The sequence below is a fragment of the Corythoichthys intestinalis genome, chromosome 5 (genome assembly GCF_030265065.1).
Source record: "Corythoichthys intestinalis isolate RoL2023-P3 chromosome 5, ASM3026506v1, whole genome shotgun sequence".
NCBI classification, from domain to species: Eukaryota; Metazoa; Chordata; class Actinopteri; order Syngnathiformes; family Syngnathidae; genus Corythoichthys; species Corythoichthys intestinalis.
Window position 1 is genome coordinate 45,337,514 of NC_080399.1, and position 26,862 is coordinate 45,364,375.

The 26,862-nt window shown below is 39.8% G+C and overlaps 1 protein-coding gene across 1 annotated transcript; it reads right to left on the reverse strand.

Moving 5' to 3' along the window:
* Positions 1-74: 74 nt before the first annotated feature.
* LOC130916575 (AFG3-like protein 1) lies at positions 75-25,150 on the reverse strand. The gene is made up of 16 exons (XM_057837400.1): positions 24,893-25,150; positions 17,012-17,096; positions 16,819-16,901; positions 12,608-12,757; positions 12,455-12,526; positions 11,536-11,660; positions 11,192-11,459; positions 9,100-9,237; positions 7,308-7,461; positions 7,139-7,246; positions 6,927-7,052; positions 6,740-6,850; positions 3,897-4,012; positions 3,621-3,821; positions 3,357-3,551; positions 75-1,897 (listed from the first exon to the last, which is right to left on the reverse strand). The coding sequence occupies exons 1-16, from the start codon at positions 25,019-25,021 to the stop codon at positions 1,670-1,672; spliced, it is 2,289 nt and encodes a 762-aa protein (XP_057693383.1). The 5' UTR covers positions 25,022-25,150; the 3' UTR covers positions 75-1,669.
* Positions 25,151-26,862: the final 1,712 nt, after the last annotated feature.

Sequence of the window (26,862 nt, forward strand, 5' to 3'; positions counted from 1 at the left end):
AATTTAATATATCATTGGTATGCTTAAGAAAACTTTTCAATTGCATTTCCAGTCCCACACGGATGGATTTTGTTTTTTTTTTGGCAAAAAAAATATTTTTAGGCAAGTATTTGTCTTTTATGACTGACACCCCATATGGCAACAACCAAAATTTTATGGGAGCTTTTTGTTTTCAATAATTTGAGAACATTTTAAACTTACAGTGGTGTGAAAAAGTTTGGCCACCATTATTTTCATTTTTCATTGGGTGTTTTGATCAGCAATTTCATTTTAATATATCAAAAAACTGATAGGCTGCTGGGCATATTTCAGAAGTGAAACTACGTTTATTGAATGACAGTAATAGAAATTGTCAGGGGTGGCCAAACCTTTTAATACCACTGTACTTTTAGACATAAAGACCTACGAAAAAAAACAGCATTCAATATGAGAATGTTCTTTTTCTTATTAAGAAACTAAAAACATTCTAGGAAATTCAGGGTCGGGGGGTTAATAGATTAATAATAAAATATTGCTTCGTAAGGTGTTTTTATTTTTTTCAGAAAATAAATTCTAAGGAAAACTTGACAAAAGCCATAATCCTAACAGAATAGGCGGAAAAGAAAATTTGCCAAAAAAATGTGATCTTGAAGAAAAATACTGCACTTTCTACTCAAGTCATTCTGTTTTAGGCATTTGGGATGTAACTGAAGTAGCTGATGCAAACCCACACAGGCACGGAGAGTAAATGCAAACTCCACACAGGAACGCAACATCCCAGATTCTAGTGAGGCCACAAGCTAGTGTTCTCATTTTCTTTGATAAAAACAAAAGTAGTATTTTTGCCAAACTTTAAATGAACAAACATTTCCTTTACTTGTACATCAAGTTTATTGTGCCATTCTAAAAATAATTTTAAAAGTTTTAACTGTCAAAGTTCATGTAACATCAAAGTAGGCGATGGCTAGTGGCACCAAGTCACAGTTGTTTGAAAACAGGGCGACTCAAAGCAAAACAAATCTAAATTTAAAAAAATACCTAAAAAACAATTGACTGCTCACTCTTCAAGTCTGATGTCAATACAATTCCTCAATTCTGTTAAATTGTGACATTGCTCAGTCAGTGTATCAGCCCCCGAAAAATGGCATATTTAGGTGACGTGCCATTTTATATCAAAACCAAATGATATAACAGATTTGCAGCCTCAACAGAAATAAGCAATCTGATCCCACCCAAGTACACACACAAGAGCATGTTATACTGTAAATTAGAGTATTATAACTTTTGGAATACAACCGGACTTGTTTTTGTATTTAAATATTAATATTATTGGTGGTGCTTTCAGTGTGGATTAATTTTTGGGGTCCTATTTGTCAAAAGTTTGAGATGCACTGGTTGAAAAGTCTTGATCATTTTGAGGTAACCATGCCTCATAACTGTACTACACCAGAGAACACATTTCAAATGTGGTTTGGTAGGCTGCTTTAACATTTCGAATCTTCATCTTGCTTTTGTGTCCTCTTAAAAGCTGAGGTCACTTCCCATCAGAGAGCATCTGAGGCTGGGGGACATCTCTCTCCAATGTTGTCATGCGCTCTCAGTGAATAAATAAAAACAAAAATTGAAAAAACTGTCTAAATAAATGATGTTTCAAAATATTGATAGGCAGTGTTGATCAGTCTCCCTCAGCCTAGCTGGCTTGCTGTTTGTCCTGAGCGGCGGTGTCGGCCACCTCTTCAGCAGGCCGCTCCCGGTTCCAGTCCCGCAAGCCTTCAGGCAAACTGGTGTCCTCCTCAAAGCTTCCCGTGCCCTCCACAAACTCCTCATATGTAGACTTCTCCTCGAAAGGCCGTGGCCCCAGCAGCTCTAACATGTCCGCCTTGTCCAGAACTTCTTTCTCCAGCAGACGCTTGCCAACCTGAACACACATTGCTCACATTAAGAACATGGTCTACAAGAATTTCTGATTTGCCATTAGTCTACTACATTTGCAATATTTCAATATTAAAGTTCAGAGTTTTTGACATTCGGCTTAATCTTCAAATCAGCGCAGGGTTTAATAAGTCGTTGGAATTGATTTGAACTGTCAATGGTCCCATCTTAGCATCTCAATAAAAAACTATATTAACTCATTCACTCCCAGCCATTTTCACCGGAGCAAGGCCCTTCGCTCCCGGCCGTTTTACTGGATTTTGACTGATTTTGCAAGGCCCACAGAAAATTCTGTTCTATTGCTATATAATCATGGAACCCACCAAAAGAAAGGTTAGACTCTCTTCTTTCATCAGAAAAAATATAGTTCATATCTTTTTCCATTCTTTAGAAATCAGCATTAGAAAATTAAAAAAGCTTAGTTTGAGCAATTTTCTAATTTCTGATTAAAAAACGGAGAAATTGAGCTTTTTGTAATAGCATAAATTTCAAACACAACTTTGACTTATACACAGCTATTTTTTGCTTTAGTTGCGTCCCAAACATAAGAATAATGTTTTGCTTTTACAAAATAGGATAAACAACAAGACAATTAAAGCTTTTGATCGCAAAGTAACAATTTATTTACTATTGAACTGTTGAACTATTTGCGCACATAACAACGGGGAAGGCTCTCGGCTGCTTCCGTGGATAATCTGATGAGTACGGATCAAGATCAGTCTCACTTTTTTCATCATCTTCATTGTTGGTTTCAACCTCGGGTTAAGGAGTAACACAACGTGAGCTCCACAGAAAGCGTGTGGAACCTGACGCTGTTGTGGACGTCACTGCTTCTTTGACGATAGTTTCGTTTTCTTTTGAAAACACTCCTCCATTGTCGTTTGCCTTTTTCTTCCCGATCGTTCTCCACATTTTTCTCAAATTCTTCCGCGTCTTCACAAGATCCATCCAACTTCCGTTTCCTGACTATTTTTCTTCACTTCCTTTCTTGGCCCTAGATGAGTTCTTACCAAATGCGCTACTGACCTCCAGTGGCCAGTTTCATTGTTTTGAAATGGGTTTTGAGCTTTGCGCATTATATTTTAGATAGGTCGGAACCTATAGATGCCTCTTCTAAAAAAAAAAACGCAAAAGACTATAGATACGTTTTTGGGACACTAAAGCAATTAAAAATAGAACGTATTTATACGTTTTGGGAGCAAATGAGTTAACAGATCTAACATAGTCAAATAGAATTCAAAATGCAGATCATTTTTCCAAATATTCATGCAGCCAAAACAATGTCACACCAAACTGCCTCATTTTATTTTTTTAGATGCATAATGCAACTGCAATAGAGAGGAGTGCTTCTTTGGCTCTGCATTTTACACATACAGAAAGCAATGTCTGTACATAAACTGTCTGCGATTCTGTTAAGTAAGAATGGGAAAGTATCCAGGACATACCAGCTCCACCAAGTCCTTCTTGTCACGAAGCAGCTCAAACGTGTGCGCGTATGCGCGGTCCACCAGCACTCGCACCTCTTCGTCTATCAGCTCAGCCGTGGCTTCGCTGTATGGCTTCTCCACGAGCATCTCGCCTTGTCGCGGCAGCTCGAACGACACCTGGCCCAACTTCTCGCTCATCCCGAACTGTACAACCTGAGGGCCGCCACGAAAGTGAAAAACCCTCAAATTCTTGCACGGAAGTTTAATAAAGCGCTGCATTACCTGCGCATACGCCGACTGCGTGACCTTCTTGAGGTCATCCTGCGCGCCGGTGGTGACGCATCCGAAGAAGATGCTCTCGGCCACGCGTCCTCCCAACATCATGCACATCCTGTCAAAGAGTTGTTCGCGGCTGTACAGGAACTGTTCACGTGGGAGGTACTGCGCGTAGCCCAGGCCTTTCCCGCGCGGAATGATGGACACCTGGGAAAGTCACAATAAGACGCATCAGTCTGAGACATGTCAGTTCGACACGTGTCCCTCTTCCAACTTCACGACCTTGAGCAGCGGATCGGCGTGCCGCAAAAACCAGCCCGTCACAGCATGGCCCGCCTCGTGGTACGCCACAGTCTTCTTCTCCGTAGGCTGCAGAACTTGCGTCTTCTTCTCCAGGCCTGAAAAAATAAGTACCGGTAGGCCAAGGAAGTGAACAAATAAGGAAATCAGTGAGCTGAACAAGTGGCCCAGTGAAGCAAAACAAGAGAGTGTGAGTAAAAAGTGAAGGAGAAAGGGATCAGAAAATTAACCAGGAACCGAACCTAGGACTTGAAACAAGGAAGTTGAAGTTAGCAGCTAGTAAAACTAATTACACGCTGTCACAAAGAATTCTGTGCTCATGTAAATATTAACTGATGTACAGTGGTACCTCTACATACGAATTTAATTTGTTCCAGGACATGCTTTGTAAGTCAAAATGGTCGTATGTTGAGTGGGGTTTTCCCATAAGTATACATTATAATTCAATCCATTTGTTCCACAGCCCAAAAACCTATGCTAAATCTTTAATAACTACTCCTGGTACAATTACAAATACCAATTACACATAGCAAAACAAATTATAAATACAAATCGTAATAATAATCATAATAATGTAACAAATCAGGTTGTAATGTGGCGGTTTAGTTTTGCATGCTGTTCCTGAACGCACCATGTGACTGACGACAGAGAGAGGTGAGAAGGAATTTTTTACTTTTTTTCATGTTGTTGTTGGCGTCGGCTATGGCGGACAGTTGCGGTGTTGTGTTGCAAAAGTTCTGAAACACTGTATTAGTTAAAGGTTAGGCAGTATAATTGTGTCTGATTTTTTTACCCAATGATTTAATTGTATTTCAACCATTTCAAGGACAGTGGTCAGTACAGTACTACAGTAAAAGTTGAAACTGAAGACCTTTAACACTAAATAGACTAGAGCAAGTGACTAGTTGGTCATTTTAAAACTTTTTTTTTTTCTACACTTAAGACTGATCTCATGTGCAGGCTGATGGGGGACAACAAGTCTAACTGCTTGCCTCGACAAAAAAGTTGAAGAGGTCGTACAGCATCCCTCTTCAGCTACCGAGTTACCTGGTTTTACTCTTTGGCAATGTATGCACTTTTTATTTTAATTATGTTTTTCATTTTCAAAACATCATCCCAAGATAGTGCCTATATGCAGGGGTGCAAGTGGCTACAATTTCTTGCCGGAACTCCCCGATGAGAAGGTTGCCACGGAGCCAGAAATGTGTTTTTTTTTTTTTTTTTTTTTTGGGGGGGGGGGGGGTGGGGGGGGTCAAACCTAAAACTACTGAAATGCAAAGAAAACTGTTTTGTCCCAGTTATTTCTATAACACATACAAAAACGGATTTTCATTTAAAATTATATTTCTTCATTGATTTGCAAAATAAAAGTTAATAAAAACAGCAATAACCCTAACCTCCATCTCCTAATTTTTATTTTCCCCTCATTTCCTCATACTAAATGCCAAATCTCAATTTTAACTACTTAAGAACATAGGATGTATATTAAAATGGAAGTTAATGTAAACATTTACTTTTGCTTTTTTTTAAATAAGATAGAAGTAACATACATGCAGAAAAATAAGTACAAATGACTTATATTATGCAGAGTGAAATGGAATATATTTTGAAGATCGCGCAAACATTGACTTTTTTTAGATCATAAGGAAATGAATAAGTAGCCCTAATATAAGTCCAAAGTGCACATTGACAGCTAAGATGTTCTGAACCTTCCCATCAGAGCAAATAAAACTAAATATGATAAATAAGCCAAATATTTGATAAATTTTATGTTGCATTGCCCTTTTTTGTCGCATCAATTCAACAAACTTTTTTTTTTCTTCTGCTGTTCCTGAAAACATGCAGCCAATTGAACGGATAAATGAGTCCAGGCGTTTTGCTTTGCAGCGTGCATTCGCACATTGACTTGACTCATCATCGTCAGATTCAGATAACTGCAGCAGCTGAGGAAACCTCCATGCCGTTCCTGGAATAAAATAAATAATAAATATCGGTGGAAACAGATTGCGCGACACAAGCACTTTATTATGCTTGTTCTTAACACTTGTGTATGTAAATCTGATGTTGATAGGTTGTTTTCTTCTTGGAGATGAAATGCATATGTGGCAGCTTAACATAATAATTTTTTTTTTCTATATAGCGTTTTGACAGTTGCTGTCATATTTTGGAATCAAAGCAACGGGTACCGGAACAGCATTCCGGCCCTGAATCTTATACCGGAACTGCGTTCCTGACCGTTCTGGCCCACTTTCACCCCTGCCTATATGTAAGACGGTATGCTTAAGTCTTCTTCTTTTCCTTTCAGCTTTTTCATTCAGCAGGGTCGCCACAGCGAATCAGCTTACTCCATCTAACCCTGTTCTCTGCATCCTCTGCTTTCACACCAACTACCTTCGTGTCCTCAATAACTACATCCATAAACCTCCTCTTTGGTCGTCCTCTAGACCTCCTGGCTGCCATATGCAAATCCAGCATACTTTTGACAATATACTCTCTCTCTCTCTCTCCTCTGGATGTGGTCAAATCATCTCAGTCTGGCCTCTCTGACTTTCTCTCCAAATCTTATAACATGTGCTGTGTCTGACATGTCAACCTTTTTCTTTTTTAACAAAAAACATGGGCCATGTTCTAGGGGACCCCTGTACTAGTAAGTGAGCAAGTGCAGGTAAGAATAAAAGAAACAGCGTCAGAAAGCAAGATGATGAGACACCGTGTGAGAGCAAATCAGGCGAGCGAGGGCAGGCAAATGAAGCACACAAGTAAATGAGGAAGAAACTAGATAAGCAGAAGCAGGCAGTGACCCACAGGCGGCCCCCCGGACGGACCTCCGATGACCCTATCGATGGCCTGCTCAAAGTGTTTGTGATGCACGTGCCCTTCGAGGTGTCTGGCGGCGATGAGCGCCGCCTCGTTGCAAACATTAGCGATGTCGGCCCCTATCCCCGGCACAGAAAAATACACATTAAGCAGCGTTATAGGCTTTTCTTTTGGGATATCGGCTATGTAACGTGCCGGTGAATCCCGGCGTGGCGGCGGCCATCTTCCTGGCGAGTGTGTCCTTGTCGATGTTGGGGTCTAACTTGATTGGTCGGAGGTGCACTTTAAAGATGGATGCACGCCCTTTGATGTCTGGAGGCCCTGACGGCGCAAACAAAAAGAGAAGCAGTTTGAGGATGTGTGTTAGAAAGCAAACTAAATGCAAGAGGTTTCGGGAAGCGAGTTACCGATGTAGATCTGCCTGTCGAAACGTCCGGGCCTCATGAGGGCGGGGTCCAGAATGTCAGGTCTGTTAGTGCCGGCCAGAACCACCACATTGGTGGCCGTGTTGAAGCCTGATCACAAATTTCAAACGTAAAAAACAAACATGAGAGGAGACACCAACCATTAACTGACCGTCCATTTCGACGAGCAGCTGGTTGAGAGTGTTCTCCTGCTCGCTCTGGCCGCCAAAGTTTCCGCCGCCACGCTTGCGACCCACGGCATCAATCTCATCGATGAAGAGGATGCACGGCGCGTTCTTCCTTGCCATGGCAAACATGTCCCTCACCTGTTAATGGTTGGCACACAGAGTTCCCTGTCAGGAAGCCCGCTACAGACAATGCAAAGCAGCTGAACTCGACCCAACTAAAATGCTGCTGCTTATCACGCCCCAACACTGTCCCTTGGTGTTCTTTTTGTGTTTCGTCGTTCTCATTTTTGTACAATGCCATTGTTTGAAAACTAGCTAAGGAGGCAGACTTTTGCCGTCAAACAAGCCAGCTCGAAAGCAGCGGAGAACAAGGTGAGGAGGCCCACTTTTGAGCAAGCTGAGTGGCTCTCGGCCGGCTAGACGACGAAATTGGCGTAGGGTGGAGGTCTCGGGGAAAAAAAGTGACAAAGACAGGAACTGGTCGTGTGACAAAAGTACTGTACTAAACCAAAGCAAAAGCACATGTAGAGATTCTGAAAAGACAAGTAAAATTGATGCATTGATCGTTAGATTTGAAACATTATAAAGACAAACTACAGCAATATAACATGGAAAGTGGTTCATAAGAACTGCAAAATAAGTTTACCGTCAATATCGTGCTGACGCTGCCAAAATATGTACCGTAATTTTCGAACTATAAAGCGCACCTGACTATAAGCCGCCACCCACCAAATTTGGCACGAAAACAGCGTTTGTTCATACATAAGCCACCCTGTAATATAAACTGCAGCTGTACTCATTGTACCATGGGATATTTACACCAAAAGATATTAACCGATAACACTTTATTTGACAGCTGCATCATAAGACAGCCATAAGACCAAATGAACCCCATAAGCTTAAAGCCAATCAGCTGCAAAACTTCATTTCTTCAAGAAGCTTCATTTGGCCATCACTACTCCCACGGGGAGTCAACCTCTGCTGTTACCTGCTGTCAACACTGTTGTCGTCCAACATGCCTCCTAGCATGCATTGCAGCACTAAAGATGTAAATTACAATCAAAATTCATGTTCTGAGCTAATTATTTCTTCAGTTACTGTTCTACCTGTTTCATTAATTGCTAGTTATGGTATTCGGTAACACTTTATTTGACAATGGTGCCACAAGACTGACATAAGACCATCATAACTATGACATAACACTGCCATGACCATTAATGAATGCTTTTGACAGATGTCATTTTGTGTCATCCAGCAAATGATCTCACTTTTGAATAGATGTAAAAAAAGGAGTTAGTGACAGAATTTGCGGTATGACACTAAACGACAACCGTCATAAGCATTCATTAATGCCCATGACAGTGTCATGTCATAATTATGATGGTCTTATGGCAATCTTATGACGCCACTGTCAAATAAAGTGTTACCTATGAACCTAAACAAATCAACAAGGGTTCCTGCCACCCTACTCAAAGTTAATTAGTGCCGGTGAAAGCAATACAGACCCCCTCAAGATATATAAGAGGTGCCATTCAATTAGTTGTCAGTCTATATATCATCACAAATGTTATGAAAATATTTTAGAAAGGTTGAAAAGTTACTTAGTGCCGCTTTAAATGGATGATTAAAAGTCATACATTTTACTTTTAAAAATAGTAAGATAAAGTTTCAATTTTGCATTATACAACATTAAACAAAGCAACAATTTTGGCCCTTTGCAATATATTCTACTGCTCGAACTCCTGTGAAAGCTTTGCGTCTGCTTTCAGAGCTCACCCTAGCAGGTCCGACGCCCACGAACATCTCCAGGAATTCCGATCCATTGACGGTGATGAAAGGAACATTGGCCTCGCCGGCTGTGGCTTTGGCCAGAAGAGTCTTACCGGTACCGGGTGGTCCAGACAACACAGCACCCTAGGAAACACACATGAAGGTGCATGCATTTAACTTACTTGTCACAAAATTGACAAATTAGTGCCTTGAGATAAGAGTTTAATTTGTTACAAGATCTTAACCCAAAAAAATTACTCCCGCCTCACAGGTCTGGGATCATGAGTTGGGGATAAATAAAACTCAAGTGTTAGCATTTGCTCTATGTATACCGGGCAGACATTGAGGGGTCAGAAATATTTTGCAGAGGTCTCTTTTCTCTGGGATGAAATGTCATTGGAAGCAAGTTGAGATTTACAATATTTTTGGACAATATCCATGACATATTTAACCACCTATTTAACCATATCGACCACCTGTAACTTTAACAGAAAAAAATCTTGGTATCCCTTATGCCTTATGAAACTGTTATTGCCAAGATTTATCTCCACGTGCCTACTTCAACCTCTGAAAATATTATGATGATCGATCCAATATATTGGTTTTAATGGATGTTAAGAGTTTTATTCTGTAAAGGTGGTGGCTACAGAAAAAAAAATGTCACTTAATGGTATGTTTTATATGTGTTAACATGTTAACAACATAAGTTTTACTCAAAGTCACTCAAAGATGCCTTATTACTTTAATATATTTAAAGTGTGCCTACTCCTTCTTGATAGAAAATTCTGTTTTATAACAAAGGAATAGCTATTTAACTGAAGACACAAATTCAAATTCTCAGAGATTACTCAACATGATTTATTATTCCTAAAATAGAACAATAACGTTAAAAAAAAAAATGGAATGAATTTTTTTTTTAAATGCCTCTTCTGTATGAGCAAATCATCGTTGAACATATTTAAAGCTGTCTTTCCAATTTTTACTGAACAGATAAATAATCTAAAATAATGTTGTAAAAAATTATACTTCTGTAGAAAATCCAGTTTTAACAAAAAGTTCTTTTCTCTTTCCAGTGAAAAAAATTTAAATCTTAGCCTCACAATACTAACTTAAAGAGGGCAAAAGAGGACGTTAGGTCACCCTAGGCACTAATATTTAAGGATCTATAGATGATTTTTTTTTTTTTTTTGTGCAAGGGTAGTTGGCTGTCTAACTGTAAAAACGTCGTGTCCGAGCGTGGAGATGGCAAAGTTTGAGACCAACCAGCTATGTACAGAAACGAAGTCATAAAACGTGTAATAACCAGCTTGCGTAATAGGTGAAGGCGCATTGTTGAATGGACAATATGCCACAGATTTTAACTGAAACTATCATTGGACGCTCCCTCACTTCCACACAAATACGAACAAATTAGGGGGGTTTTGTAATAAGGCTAAAAATCCACTTTTGTAAGACAATTTTGTGTGCCTTCAACAGGGGCTGGGATTATACACATGTGGCCATACTACAGTGGTATGCAAAGGTTTGTGCGCCCTGATAATTTTTAAAGATTTTCCTGTGTAAATCAGATTGTTTGGAACACAAATTTCAGTTAAATATGTCATATAATAGATGAACACAGTAATATTTGAAGTTTTTATATTTAGAGATGTTTTGTAAAGAGGAATGGTCGAAAATAACTTCAACCCGAATCCAGACCCTCATTGGAAGCTATAGGAAGCGTTTAGAGCAGGAGTGGCCATTACATCGATCGCGATCGACCAGTCGAGGTAGATCGCAGGAAGTTGTCTCCTTGAAAAGTAGATGTTGGAGCAAAAAACAATGAGCACCCCCAGTTTAGAGGCTGTTATTTCTGCAGAAGTATGCAGAATGTATGCAATGGCCGATTTTTGTTTAAATATTACGCACTTTGTGTTTACCTGATCAACTTCATTTCACTTCTCCATTATTACAGTGTTCATCTGCTATATGATATATTTAACTGAATTTTTTGTTCCCAACGATTTTTAAAATAGGAAACTTTAAAAATTATGAAAATTTACTTTTGCATACCACTGTATACACAACTTTAGAAATATCCCCGAACCCAAGTTGGCACCTTGGGGATCTTGGCTCCGAGGTCCTGGTACTGCTGTGGGTTTTTGAGGAAGTTGACAAACTCCAATATTTCCAGCTTGGCTTCCTCACAGCCCGCCACGTCCTTGAACTTCACCTCAATGTTGTCCTTCAACATCTTGGCGGTGGACTCACTCATGCTGAACGGCCCGCCCCTGCCGCCGCCAGGGCCCCCCATGGGTCCACGGCGCAGTGTAAAGAGCAGAAAACCGATGAGCAGCAGCGTGGGGATCATGCTCATCAAGAACGACCTATACAACGACAAATCCCACATTGAGGCGGATCGGGAAGGACACGCGTCATGAGGTACTCTTGAGCGTTGCTTACCCGTCGCTCTCGGAGCTGTAGACCACAGCGGGCCGATGTGATGTATCCATGCCGAGTTCAGAGTGAGCAGTCTCCAGATTTCGCTCAAATGTGTCGACGCTTCCGATGTTGAACCACACGTAGTTCTTTATACGACACGGCAACATTGGGCAAATTGCGAGACAAAAGAAGTGTTGTTACAATGCATGTTGTTAATTATTTCAGAATACAAAAGTTTTGGTGTTAAGAAAATAAAACCTGTTTTTTCCAAAGTTGTTATCTTTTGAAAGTTTTGGTGGATAAAAATATTCTTCCAAGGTAAAGTCATAATTAGCGTTTTAGTACTAGTATCGGTACCGATATGGCACTAAAATGACGTCAATGACAGGCGTAGCCGTATCGTCCTGATGCTGTGCAATCCATACTTTTCGAGAACTATTTTCCAAACACAGGTCGCCCTACCCAAGATGGCCGCCAGTTACACCCACTGCCATTTAAAAAGAATCATTTGTCGCCCTTCCCAAGATGATAGAAATCCAAACATATGGCAACCAATCATTCATCAGCTTTGAATTTCACTGAGTTTTTCTTAGAAGTCAAATCCATTTGAAGTGTGAGGTTAGCAGCAAAAAAACGTTGGTTCATTCGTTCGCTCACTCGTTCCCAGCCCTGGTGGAGCCATACCATGTCAAGCAGCCTTAATCAGACAATGAATTAAGCAGTCTGACCAAGCCATGAAAGCAATTACTTCAAATTCAAATGCAGCAATTTAGTATTAAAATGTATATTTTTTCTAAAAAAAGTGGTATCAGTACAGTATCTGCATCGGCCAACACTACACTGCCACGTGTCGGAATCAGCAAATATTATTGGTTCAACACTAGTCATAATAGGATGTTAAAACGGAAGCCAAAAGCCTATTTCCTATCTCCCGACTCACCGCTTCGGCATCAGCGCCAGGCACCAGGATGACACGCACATACTGCTTATTGACCACCTCTAGACGATCAACCTAACACAACAAAAAAAGCCCTCAATGAACCTCACCACCATCACAGTTATGTGTTTAGGAAGGACTGGAGAAGCGCCTTACAATGCCACGGCCCAGGTAGCGCTGCACAAAGTCCTTCCAGCTGATCTCACGGCCGTTGTCGCGGAAGTATAAATAGAGTAAAGTTGACGAGGCGCCAGCCACAGTGATAGCCAGGTAGCGGAAGTCCTTCTCATCCCACGGGAATTCACCCTGAACACAAACATCAAGTGCAACAACAGAAAGTTGCGTTCTCAATTTCTCATCTTCATCTTTTAGACAAAAATACTTATTCGTCTTAGTTTAGTCATGGATAAACGTTTTCCTTTCATTTTTGTCAAAAAAAAAAAACTCCCAAAAAGTTACTTGTTTTAGTCAACGATGACTTTTTTTACCCAGGTTTTAGCTTCCCTTATATAAGCAGAAGTCAGGCTACTTACACAACTACACACTTATATTAACAACCCACTCACCCATGTCATCTTTTCAATAACTATTTACAATGATGTAAAGTGTACCCCAAAGTCTGCGCTTGCGAATGCACCAATATGAGCGTCGCGTTGTTACAATACGATGGGAACTACAGTGCCTTGCAAAAGTATTCGGCCCCCTTGAACCTTGCAACCTTTCGCCACATTTCAGGCTTCAAACATAAAGATATAAAATTTTAATTTTTTGTCAAGAATCAACAACAAGTGGGACACAATCGTGAAGTGGAACAAAATTTATTGGATAATTTAAACTTTTTTAACAAATAAAAAACTGAAAAGTGGAGCGTGCAATATTATTCGGCCCCCTTGCGTTAATACTTTGTAGCGCCACCTTTTGCTCCAATTACAGCTGCAAGTCGCTTGGGGTATGTTTCTATCAGTTTGGCACATCGAGAGACTGACATTCTTGCCCATTCTTCCTTGCAAAACAGCTCGAGCTCAGTGAGGTTGGATGGAGAGTGTTTGTGAACAGCAGTCTTCAGCTCTTTCCACAGATTCTCGATTGGATTCAGGTCTGGACTTTGACTTGGCCATTCTAACACCTGGATACGTTTATTCTTGAACCATTCCATTGTAGATTTGGCTTTATGTTTTGGATCATTGTCCTGTTGGAATATAAATCTCCGTCCCAGTCTCAGGTCTTGTGCAGATACCAACAGGTTTTCTTCCAGAATGTTCCTGTATTTGGCTGCATCCATTTTCCCGTCAATTTTAACCATCTTCCCTGTCCCTGCTGAAGAAAAACAGGCCCAAACCATGATGCTGCCACCACCATGTTTGACAGTGGGGATGGTGTGTTCAGGGTGATGAGCTGTGTTGCTTTTACGCCAAACATATTGTTTTGCATTGTGGCCAAACAGTTCAATTTTGGTTTCATCTGACCAGAGCACCTTCTTCCACATGTTTGGTGTGTCTCCCAGGTGGCTTGTGGCAAACTTTAAACGAGACTTTTTATGGATATCTTTGAGAAATGGCTTTCTTCTTGCCACTCTTCCATAAAGGCCAGAGTTGTGCAGTGTACGACTGATTGTTGTCCTATGGACAGACTCTCCCACCTCAGCTGTAGATCTCTGCAGTTCATCCAGAGTGATCATGGGCCTCTTGGCTGCATCTCTGATCAGTTTTCTCCTTGTTTGAGAAGAAAGTTTGGAAGGACGGCCGCGTCTTGGTAGATTTGCAGTGGTCTGATGCTCCTTCCATTTCAATATGATGGCTTGCACAGTGCTCCTTGAGATGTTTAAAGCTTGGGAAATCTTTTTGTATCCAAATCCGGCTTTAAACTTCTTCACAACAGTATCTCGGACCTGCCTGGTGTGTTCCTTGGTTTTCATAATGCTCTCTGCACTGTAAACAGAACCCTGAGACTAACGCAGAGCAGGTGCATTTATACGGAGACTTGATTACACACAGGTGGATTCTATTTATCATCATCGGTCATTTAGGACAACATTGGATCATTCAGAGATCCTCACTGAACTTCTGGAGTGAGTTTGCTGCACTGAAAGTAAAGGGGCCGAATAATATTTCACGCCCCACTTTTCAGTTTTTTATTTGTTAAAAAAGTTTAAATTATCCAATAAATGTTGTTCCACTTCACGATTGTGTCCCACTTGTTGTTGATTCTTGACAAAAAAATTAAATTTCATATCTTTATGTTTGAAGCCTGAAATGTGGCGAAAGGTTGCAAGATACAAGGGGGCCGAATACTTTTGCAAGGCACTGTATATCGCATTTTCGTCTCTTTGTCGTCTCGTCAAACAAAAATTGAAATTCATCTCGTTATAGTTAAGTCCCTCAAGACACATTTTTAGGTTCTTATCGTCATGAAAAAAATGTTCGACGACGAAATATTTTCGTAATCGTCGTCGTTAGTGATGGGTGAAATGAACAAAATCTTTGAAGTGTGAGTCAGATAATCAGTGCAGCAGCAAAGCGATGCGTGGTACGGAGCATGGTTTGGTGACGTAAGCAATTACTTGGAACCCTCCTAACCCACCGTACCACGTAACTGATTCATGAAGTGGTTCGCTGTCATGGGTTAGACAACATGTGATTTGAAGCAAAAGAGGTGCAGTAAAACACGAGTGATGGAGTCCCCTTCCCGCACATCTTTTGTTGTTTTTCACTCTACTAGCGACATTGCATTTTTCAAGTTTGGAAGTTGGAACAATGGACGGAGCCAAAAAGAGGAAGTATTCACCGGTTTGAGAGTTTTTTTTTACCTCATCAGTTTTACCTCCTATTGCACTGTGCAACAATGAATTTGCCCGTCTACACGAGTTGTGCAATTTGCACCGCCCATATAGACACGCAAAGGGTGCAAAATGACACGTCTATTCAGGTTTTTACATTTTGACCTCTAGATCGCGTCATAGAGTAAATTAATCATGAACTTACTGACAAATGTTTGAATATGTTAATGCCTCATGGGGCTTCATCTGAACAGTGTTGTCACAGATTACTTGAAAAAGTAATTTAATTACAGATTACTGATTACGCCTCAAAAAAGTAATCTAGCTTCTTTACTGATTACTTCATTATCAAACTAACCAAGTTACTTTAAAAGTAATCTGTCAGTTACTTTTTACCCATTTTTCTCCCTTTGCCGCCTCAACATAAGAATGACAAAAGAAAAATTTCATCACATGTAATTGACTTTCCGATGATTGAATTTAAAGGGGAATATCAGAATTTCGCGCTGGCTCAGCCACTCCAGAGCCCTGAAACTAACAAATATCTGACAAAATTCTTGGAATTTGTTGAAATCAACTCCACCGACCAATTAAACCCCGTTAACTCTAAGATTAAGCATGATGTCAAAACTTCTGAATTTCGGGTTATGGTTAACAGCATATCAGTGCCAATGTAAAACAATGCAAACTGACTGCACAAAATTGCAAAGGACGCGCAGATGCCAAAACCCGGAAGTACTCCTCTCAACACACACGCGGTCAATTTGGCCACAAAACGTGGTGGCAACTAAGCACTTTATACTCAATCGGACTTACAACACATCCCACAGGTGCTTAACGAACACATCACCTCACGGCATAAATGTGCAACACGCATATGATGTAAACAAAGCTTGCCTACTTGGAGCGATGACTGCCCATCGTTGCTACGGAAAAGCTACGAAACGGCCGCGCATGTAGGAATTCCAACCTTTTGCTGATACCTTCCAGAATGAAGGAAAAATACTCACCTTCATTCATGGATATCCACAGATCAACATTCCCTCGCAACGTGTCAACACTCGGCTCCAATGTCCACCCGCCTGGCCCAAGCCTTCAGTCCCACAACACATGTGACCCAAGACCAAAACAGGGAATAGCTAAGAGGTTGTCATGGAAACACGTACCGGGAACCTTTTATTTTAGCATTTTCTATTCAAAATCGTCTTCGTACATGACTACAATAATCTTCATTTTACATACGTTATGAGGCAATGAAAAAATAGTAACGCAGAGACACTAAGGAAACTAACTTTAATCAGATTACTGGTGTAGAAAAATGAACGCGTTAGATTACTCGTTACTGAAAAAAGTAATCAGATTACAGTAACGCGTTAGCACTGCATCTGAACATGACTTATTGCTGATGAAAAAAACAATGGTGTCGTGATATATTTTGTCCATATCGCGCAGAACTAATTGCCACTGTCAGACAACTTTGTTACATATCTCACCACACGACAGCATCTGTTAATTATCTGATTTCCGCCCCTATTTTTTTTTTTTTTTTGCTGTATAAAAGTCAAAGATGTCACAGATATGACCCACAAACCTTCTGCATTCGGCTCCACCAGTCTTTTTTCCCTCCCCCCTTTCCACCTCCTGCCCGTCCGCCTCCGCTTTCTCCTTTACCATCTGGAAATCAGAGAAAAAGTAATTACTCCTCTAAAAACAACCATTGTTGCTCATTGTTGAGGGGTGCAATTTCTGTATCTGAAATGGACACTATCGCGGTCGATTCCCACCTTTGGGCTCACTGGAATAAACACGTCGCTGAGCCAACCGCAAGCTGTGCATGGACAGAGAGTCGGCTGGAGTCGGACAGGCGCGCTGGAAAGAAAACAAACGTTTTTTGATTAGCTTCAACTATCACAGGAAATAAAACTGTATGTGTGGGGGTGGCAAAGCAGTCAGCCCGCATCCAAAACACATCCATTTGGTATAGTTGAGGATTGTTGAGAATGTATGAAACAACAAGAAAAACCTAGAGCAGTTGAGTATGATCCAGGCTCAAAATGTTCATGGTGTTAAGTCTGATTTATCCTTCTGCGTAGCGGTGACGGCAGACCTACGCTGTCAACGCAGACCTGATTTACGACCCAACGCCGTAGCCTGACGTGCACCTCCACAAAATCCTGACTACGCGCCACGTCAACGCATGGTGACGTGACGTCAATAGACTGTGAAGTATATGACGAATAAAGCACAGGTTTGGTGTGAAAAGAGTTGTTTTGATGTTTAATTCAATTCAATAAACTTTATTCATCCCTTTGGGAGGGTTCCCACAGGGAAATTGGTTTCCAGCGCCCATAACAACACAGTAACAAATATAAAGTGCAGGATAGTAAAAAGGTGCTAAAGTAAAAAAGATTTAAAAACATAAAATTAAATATAAAGGTTAAAAGTAAAATAAATACAATATGCTACCACTATAGTACAATAAAACAATAATATCACCTGGCAGACACTAACAGGAGAACCAAGTAACAGAGGTGCTAAAGTGCTAATATTGCATTACTGTTCCTCGCCCTCCCACCTAAAGTCGAGTTGTGGAGCTTAATAGCACATGGAACAAATGAGTCTTTCAGTCTGTTGGTTCTACACCTGGGGAGGAGCAGCCTATTGCTAAACGAGCTCCTCTGTGCACTGATGACAGCGTGTAGAGGGTGACTGGCATTGGCATAATAGCCAAGAGTTTTCTCATGGTTTCCTCTCTATCACTGTCACCAGAGAGTCCAGGGTCATCCCGACCACAGAGCCCCCACGCCTGATCAATTTATCCAACCAGAAAGAAAGAGGAGGAAAAAAAACTCCGTGTGTAGAGCGACTGGAGCAGGCTGCTGAATGTACAGCGCCGTTCGTCGATGTTTAATTTTCAACAACAGTTTACACACTAATACATCATCACTGATTGAGAGTGCCTCGGTGCTTTTATGATAACATGTTTACCATTAAGGCTTTCTACGCAGTTTGAGAAGTTCCGTAGCAGCCAGAAATCTGCTATGGCGTCCCACTGGCTGGTTGTAAGACACTGCAAAAAATCAGGCTGGAAGCCTGTCCACAATGCTTTGAGACCTCAGACAAAACGCTGGTCACAGTGCTCGACGACAGTTTGAAGCTAGCCACTACCGCTTGCTGGCTTCCACCCGAGGCTAAAATTTGTAATGTGACTGCCAGTCTCTGTGCAACAGTCGGACAGACCCCCTCCGCAACAGTCTTCTGCGTCACCTACGCCTCAACATTGGCATGATCAACAATTGTTGTTCAATGTTGATGAGCTGAAGATCCACATTCAATCGTTTCATCTCTGTTGCTCTTGTTGTCTAATCAAAAGAAAACTAAAGGAATTCGACAAGAGTCCCTAAAAACCGTACAAACGCCACACCCCTTTAGTGGCTTGGCAGTGAATTACCGAGCAACGCAGTCCCTTGACACAGAACTTCGAATGCTCATTGAAAACGAAGGGTCTATGGCAGACATGTCCAACGTCCGGCCCGGGGGCCAAATGCGGCCCATGGTCAAATTTCATCTGGCCCCCAGCCTCTGTCATAAAATCAATATCAATCTGGCCCGCACTCATACTTAATAAATTTGTCAGCAATACTGCTACCAGCATATAAAGTAGCTTACACACTAAATGCTGCTCCTCATTTACCCACTAAAAGGCAACAGCACTCAAAGCAACATTACCCCGTGTGACCCTTTACTCCCAATTTTCTAAAATGGCGACAATCAACAAAAAAAAAAAAGTTGACTGCGACGGCCGACGCTTCAAGGATAAGTGGAAATTGGACTATTTCTTCACTAAAATACGCAACAACTGTGTCTGCCTCATTTGCATAGAGACAGTCGCTGTTTTTAAAGAGTTCAATGTGAGGCGATATTACCAAACAAGACACGCTGACATACACGACAAGATTACAGGGAAGATATAATACGTAGTGAGAAATTGAAGCAACTGGAAGCTAGTTTAATTTCACAGCAGCAGTATTTCGCAAGAACCCTAGAGTCTAAAGCAAACGCCACAAAGGCTAGTTGTGAGATTGTTGAAATTTTTAATTAAAAAGAAATAATAATGCAAATGTGACACACAGAATGGCTTTCTAAAATTTGCTTAAACATATTGTTCTATACGTAAAGGAATTCAGCCAAGGTCGGCCCCCCACATTTTTACCACACTAAATCTGGCCCCCTTTGCAAAAAGTTTGGACACCCCTGGTCTATGCCGTCGCTACGCCGTCACCGCAACGCAGAAGCATAAATTAGGCTTTAGGCTCGAACTTATATGTCCACTTTATACAATAACATTTCTTTTGTACACTTCAGTAATATTAAACATTGGAGTGTTATCATCATCATCATCAATCATCCTTTCATGGACGAATTATGATCAACTAAATCAGGATTCTTTCCACAAGTGTTTAATCTCTAGTGACCACTCTCCCTGAAAGGATTAATCATTTTAAAATGATTGCTTTCAAAAATGTATTTAGCTACATTATTTTTAATTCTGCAATTCAACTGAATTGAACCTTGAGTTACATATTTTTACTTTCAATATTTGAGCAGTGTTCATGAATATTGTTATAGCGATAAAATAATTCAGCAAAGCAATATTACAATAATATATGTTTTAGGAATAAAACCTGTGCCTGTTTTTCAATGAACATTTGGACCTACTACACCACTGCATGTTTATATGCAGACAGATAAAGCAAATTTCAGACACAAAGCACCCCAATGTGCTTTTCAGGATCGATAGTAACACAAATAAAAGCATGTTTTTATTGTCGGGGGAAAAAAAATTACATTCAAAAAGTAAAGAACGAAAAAAAAAACAAAAAAAATTGTACATTATGATGGTAATGATCATCCAGCTATGTTCTACTACAGGTAACACCAATAAGTCTATGTGCCCTGCACGCATGCTGGCTAACTCCTATCCACAAGGCTGCAATTAATAACTTCTGGGGAAAAAAAAAAAAATCAATAATCAGCTCCGACAATCGATAGAGACTGAACCATGCTACATCGCTACCAAGTTTCAAGACGATCAGTTCACGAACACGAAGGAGTCAGACTTCAAAGTTTGTGTCAACATGAACAACAACAGCAAGCTAGTGCAGACTTGACAGGCCTTATTATGTGAGCCATACACAATTTAACCAATTACAATAGTAATAGAACATTATTAATTGTTATTTATAAAAAAATGAATAACACAATTGTAAAAGCAACCGTGGCCCGCAACGTCGCCTGTCCAGGGCAGAGTGCACCATCCACTGAGCCAAAGTCCCAGACAGGCATGATGGGTGAAAGCTGCACACTCTTTTGAAGGCTAATAGGTACGAGATCACAAAAATGTCAGTGGCTTTTCCACGCAATTAAAGATTTAAACCAGTGTGATTAGACTACCTAAGTCTCATTCACACCAGAGACCAGTGCACTACTGTAACTGGCAGGTGCTTTCCACGTGGTTGTAATGATTGACATGTCACCATCTATTCTCATGCCAGATGGTTGTTTTGAATGGTAAAACTGCAGGGTGGTTGGAGGGGCCTGCCTTTAGAAAAAGAGCAGTGACATGACATGCATAAATTATGCCTACATAAAATCCTCAAAACTGCAGAGATGACATGAACAGCTTTTATTTCTTTTGTGTCACACTCAACTTGTAGGCAACAAATTTGGTGAGAATGATGCAATGAAGCAATAGAATACATCTTAGTAATATACTGGTCCTTCTAAAAAAAAATTAGCATATTGTGATAAAGTTCATTATTTTCTGTAATGTACTGATAAACATTAGACTTTCATATATTTTAGATTCATTACACACAACTGAAGTAGTTCAAGCCTTTTATTGTTTTAATATTGATGATTTTGACAAAAAAGTCAAGAAAAAAACAATCTAAACAAATTAGCATATCATGAAAAGGTACTCTAAGAAGCTACTAAACCTAATCATCTGAATCAACGAATTAACTCAAAACTAGACATGTGCCGGTTACCGGTTTCACGGTTTACCGTGGTGTGAAAACGTCGCGGTTTCAAAACCACTAAAATTTTCCGTCAAACCTTAGTACGGTATTCGCTATTTTTCATGTGCCAAAATGCAGCCGAAGTGGCTTGGTGCGGCAGCGCTCACCCTTCCCGTTCGTTGCCGTGAGTGTCAGTGACGCTATTCTGCTAAACAGCAAACCCAAAAATAAACCCTCCAAACACAAGGCGTACTTTTCTTCAATTTATTGAGCTCTCAAATCGTGGTGAAATATACAAATGAATACATTTAAAACGTTATACAATTGTATTTTTCCACATGTGAGTAGGTTCAACAGGATAGCAGTAGCACCATGAAAAAGGTCGCCAAAAACAAAACACACATTTTCCTTTCAAATTCAATATACAAACTAACTAAAACTTACAAAGACGAATGTTAGCCTAGGCTAAGCTGGGAGAGCAGCTTCGTCGACGTTTCATGTCTCACAGCAGCTGAGTGAGAAACAAGCTTAAATGAAGGAGGGAGAGAAAAAACAAGGATCGCGTCAAAGATCGCTAAATGCGAAAAGAGGTCTCACTCCTCACTTTTTGTTTCAGATGAAACCTTTCCTCAACATATTTACATTTTAACTAACTTATAAAACTAACTTACACATCTTTAACTAACTTATTAACTTATGAATTCTTTGTTCTTTTTAACACAAAGGCATGACATCATGTAGAAGAGAGTTGACACATTGGCTGAAAATGGCGAAATTGCAGCTTCTCCCCCTCAAAAAAAGTCATACAGTATATATTTTTAATTTTATTTAGAAGTGTTTTTACTTTTTTATAGCAATTATTTTGTTCTTGCTCTAATATTGAGCAACTTGAGCTGTGGCTGTGGGTATAGTCTAGGTTCTATTTATTTTAATTTTATATAAAATATTTGTTATTTTTTGTTAGTTTATTTATTTTCACATTAATTTATTTTCACATTATATTCATGTTCCAATTTGCAAATATGTTCTGAAAAAAAAAACTGTTCAATGGAAAAAAGTTTTTTTGTTTGTTTGTTTGTTTTTTTTATCCCATACATCTCAAAATTTTGGAGCTATAATTGCAATACCGTGATACCGTGAAACCGCGGTATTTTTGCTCACGGTTATCGTACCGTCAAAATCTCATACCGGCACATGCCTACAGTCAAAACCCCTGCAAAAGATTCCTGAGGCTTTTAAAAACTCCCAGCCTGGTTCCTTACTCAAAACCGCAATCATGGGCAAGACTGCCGACCTGACTGCTGTCCAGAAGGCCATCATTGACACCCTCAAGCAAGAGGCTAAGACACGGAAAGAAATTTCTGAGCGAATAGGCTGTTCCCAGAGTGCTGTATCAAGGCACCTCAGTGGGAAGTCTGTGGGAGGGAAAAAGTGTGAAAGGAAACGCTGCACAACCAGAAGAGGTGACCGCACCCTGAGAAATATTGTGGAGAAGGGCCAATTCCAGACCTTGGGGGACCTGCAGAAACAGTGGACTGAGTCTGGAGTAGAAACATCCAGAGCCACCGTGCACAGGCATGTGCTGGTGGCTACAGGTGCCGCATTCCCCAGGTCAAGCCACTTTTGAACCTGAAAAAGTGGCAGAAGCGCCTGACCTGGGCTACAGAGAAGCAGCACTGGACTGTTGCTCAGTGGTCTAAAGTACTTTTTTCAGATGAAAGCAAATTTTGCATGTCATTCGGAAATTGCTTGGAGTTTGGAGGAAGACTGGGGAGAAGGAAATGCCAAAATGCCCAAATTCCAGTGTCAAGTACCCACAGTCAGTGATGGTCTGGGGTGCCATGTCAACTGCTGGTGTTGGTCTACTGTGTTTTATCAAGGGCAGGGTCAATGCAGCTGGCTATCAGGAGATTTTGGAGCACTTCATGCTTCCATCTGCTGAAAAACTTTATGGAGATGAAGGATTAATTTTTCAGCACGACCTGGCACCTGCTCACAGTGCCAAAACCACTGGTAAATGGTTTACCGACTCTGGCATTACCGTGCTCAACTGGCCTGCTAACTCTCCTAACCTGAACCCCATAGAGAATCTGTGGGATATTGTGACGAGGAAGTTGAGACACACCAGACCCAACACTGTGGATGAGCTTAAGGCCACTATCGAAGCATCCTGGGTCTCCATAACACCTCAGCAGTGGCACAGGCTGATTGCCTCCATGCGATGCCGCATTGAAGCAGTCATTTCTGCAAAAGGATTCCTGACCAAGTATTGAGTGCATAGCTGATATAATTAATTAAAGGTTGCCTTTTTTGTATTAAAAAAACACTTTTTTTATATTGGTCGGATGAAACATGCTAACTTTTTTTAACTACCTCAGTTGTGTGTAATGAATCTAAAATATATGAAAGTTTAATGTTTATCAGTACATTACAGAAAATAATTAACTTTATCACAATATGCACATTTTTTGAGAAGGACTTGTATGACATCTTTATCTCATTGTTACAGTAAACACCTATCTTTTTTCTGTCTGTTGATGTAATAATATAGCTGTAAAAGGTGCAATCAACTATTACAACTGATGATTAACTAATTACAAAAATGGGCTTAAATGCAAAAAAAAATAAAAATAAGCGTCATGGCTTCTAAACTGAAATTTTAAGGGCATAGGTATTGAATTTAGGACAATGTAATCGACTTTCCAATACAATATATTAACTTCTACTCATTTTTACTGTTTTACCGAGAAACTTTTTACCAACTCTTTTGTGCATTATTACCAACAACTGGGGAAAAATATAAATCAGAAATGTGTCAGAAATAAGACAAAAACATTTGAGAATAATAATGATTTAAAACCAATATATAAATATTTTTTAATCCGAAAATTAATTGATCACATAGACGCGAGTAGATGAATAAATATTTACCTACAATATTTCATTTTTTTTAATTTAGTGGAATCTGGAGCCCTGCAATACAGCATAGAATTTTGTCAAGTCATTGACGATAACGTCATTGTATTTGTTGTCATTGGTAATGGAGAGTAAAACAACTGTCCTATTTACTGACGATCGGCGTCACATGAATGATGACAGAACTACTGTAATTACTTTAAGAACGTCAAATCTTAATTGTATTATATATTTTTCAGTTCACGTTACGTGTCCACGGAGTGACCTTACGATGCATTGCGTCAACTCTTTGTTTGGAGTTAGTTCGTTAGCTTTACTTTGACAGATTTATATATTTATCCACGGAAAAAACATTTGTTTATAGTCAACACAGAACGAGAGGTTACAAGAAAAACGCCATTTTTGACACACAGCCACTTTATACCTGTGGTCTAAAAATGTATAAGTGATAGTGATACATTATCTTTATATGCACAAACTTCATGTATTTTGGATCGGTTTTATTCTGATTCTGTTGTTATGTCATTAGCATTAAAAAGAAGAGATTTGTTACAAGCAGGTCCACTGTTTTTTTGTTGTTGTTGTTGTTGTTTTTTAATCAATTTAAGCTCATAACAGTTGTCCAAGTGTAGCATTATGTCAACAAAACAGGCAGAACACATCTTAAAAATAAAAAAAATAAAAAAACGTAACTACATTAATAAACAAAACACTTAAAGAGTCAATTACTTGCACGGGGAAGCGTGTGTATCCACCAATGAAGCGGCGTCCTGCCGCAGCTTCCAGTCGAGCCGTGAGCGCAGTCCGGCAGCACAGAGGCCGAGCACCCGTCAAGAGAAGCCTAAAAAGCTGTGACATTCTCCCTCTACCAACCGCCTGCCAACCAAGAGGGGCTTCTCCGAATTAAATTCTCTACTTTTACTTCATTACTGCAGTGTTATTGAACAAGGAGCGACGTGAAATGTCATCTGAGATGATGTAAAGACCTGTGGGATGGTCTCCTATACTGCCTGACTAGAAATTGACATTTAAGAAACAGACCTACTCATTTGGATATAGTTCCGTACTTATTTGTTGAATAATACTTGTTTGATAGAATTATTGTACGTTTTTAAAATATATTTAGAGTGTTATAAATTCTATGATGGTCTAATTAAAATCCGGCGCTCAAAGGGCAATAAAGGGGCCTTATTGTAGAACCTTTCTCTGATTGGTTGGGAGAGAATCGCCCGCCCACGTTTATAAAACAAAATATTCCCTTGCTTCTATATAACAATCATTCATTCAGGATAACAAATTGCATATGAGGTAGCAATTGTGAGTCAAATACGTATTACGATTTAATTACCAAAGCAATAAGACATAATATTATCGTTTTATTCTGTGAATGAATTTATTTCAATTGGGAGGAAGAAAAAGTTACAAACACAAAATAAACTAATAACTGTGTTAATAGACAGACAATAATTTGTCCCTGGTATTTATTGCAACAAATTAGCCACTAGGATAACAAGGAGTCGTGTGCTATACTGCGATTAACTGGCAATCGATTCAGGGTGTGCCCCGCCTACTGCCCATAGTTAGTAGCTGGGATTGGCTCCAGCACCCCTGTGGGCATAGTGAGGATAAGTGGCTCGGAAAATGAATGAATGAATAGTGTGCTATACAGGTTAAAGTGCTATGGAACCACAGGAGAGCCAAAACCCTAAAAAAATAAATGAATAAATACATGTAAAGAGAAATAAATGAAAACACAAAAGTATATTTTGTCACTGAATTTTATTTTTTGTCATTGAAAAACACAAATGAAAAAAACAATGGCAATTTTAGCCATCGACTTTTACTTTTTGTCATTGAAAAACACAAACGGAATAAACAATGGCAAATTTTTTTCTTTGCCTTTTCTATTTTGCTTGTCATTGTCTTTGCCTTTGCCGAAAAGAATGGTCTGTCAATCAAATGGCGTTGGAAGGGACTTTCCAAACAGGAAAGGGTTAGTTATCGACAGCAATCAATATGATTGTCTTGGTGACAGTGTAGTTGGCTGTGGCGATCGACCCATCCAGCCAGTCAGCTGCTCCTCTTTGCAGTTGTGAAAGATTTTTTTCAAATAAATGGTGAATCAAAAAATGGACGTGGTAAAGATTTTTACCTATTGTTGCTCCGAGACGTTACTTTCCCTCAGGTAAACTAAGAGTAATCAGCTTTCGACAGGGGTGAAAGTGGGCCGGAACACCGTTCCGGTATAAAATTCAGGGGCAGAATGGTGCTTTGACCCCAAAAATATGACAGCAACTGTTGAACCTCCATTTTAACAATGACAAAATATACTTTTATATTTTCATTTATTTCATTCATTCATTTATTTCTCCTTATATATTTATTTATTCCTTTATTTTAAAATTTTGGCTCTCCTGTGATTCCATAGAAGGTTGCCTTCTACCGGCAAATTCATAACCTACAGAAGGCTGCCCTCTACTGGCTAACTCCTGACTATAATCCTGCAAATAACTAATCAGCTCTGATACCAAAAAAATACAAATCCGGCTCCGAGAATCGATGTGTATTCATCCCTAAAATATCCGTACCAAATGTAATATTGAGTCCTTTAGCCAATAATAAAAAGTACTTTCTGGATAAAACGGAGACCATGAAGCAACCGAATATACAAATATATTGGAGCATTAGGGGTTAAACGT

Bases quoted from the DNA above. Each gene is read 5' to 3' on its own strand.
- LOC130916575 (XM_057837400.1), bottom strand. From the start codon at position 25,021: ATGTCACAGCTTTTTAGGCTTCTCTTGACGGGTGCTCGGCCTCTGTGC. The intron at 11,460-11,535 runs GTAAGCAACGCT...GTCGTTGTATAG, and splicing joins TACAGCTCCGAGAGCGACGG to GTCGTTCTTGATGAGCATGA. The intron at 7,053-7,138 runs GTAACTCGCTTC...TTGCGCCGTCAG, and splicing joins CGACAGGCAGATCTACATCG to GGCCTCCAGACATCAAAGGG.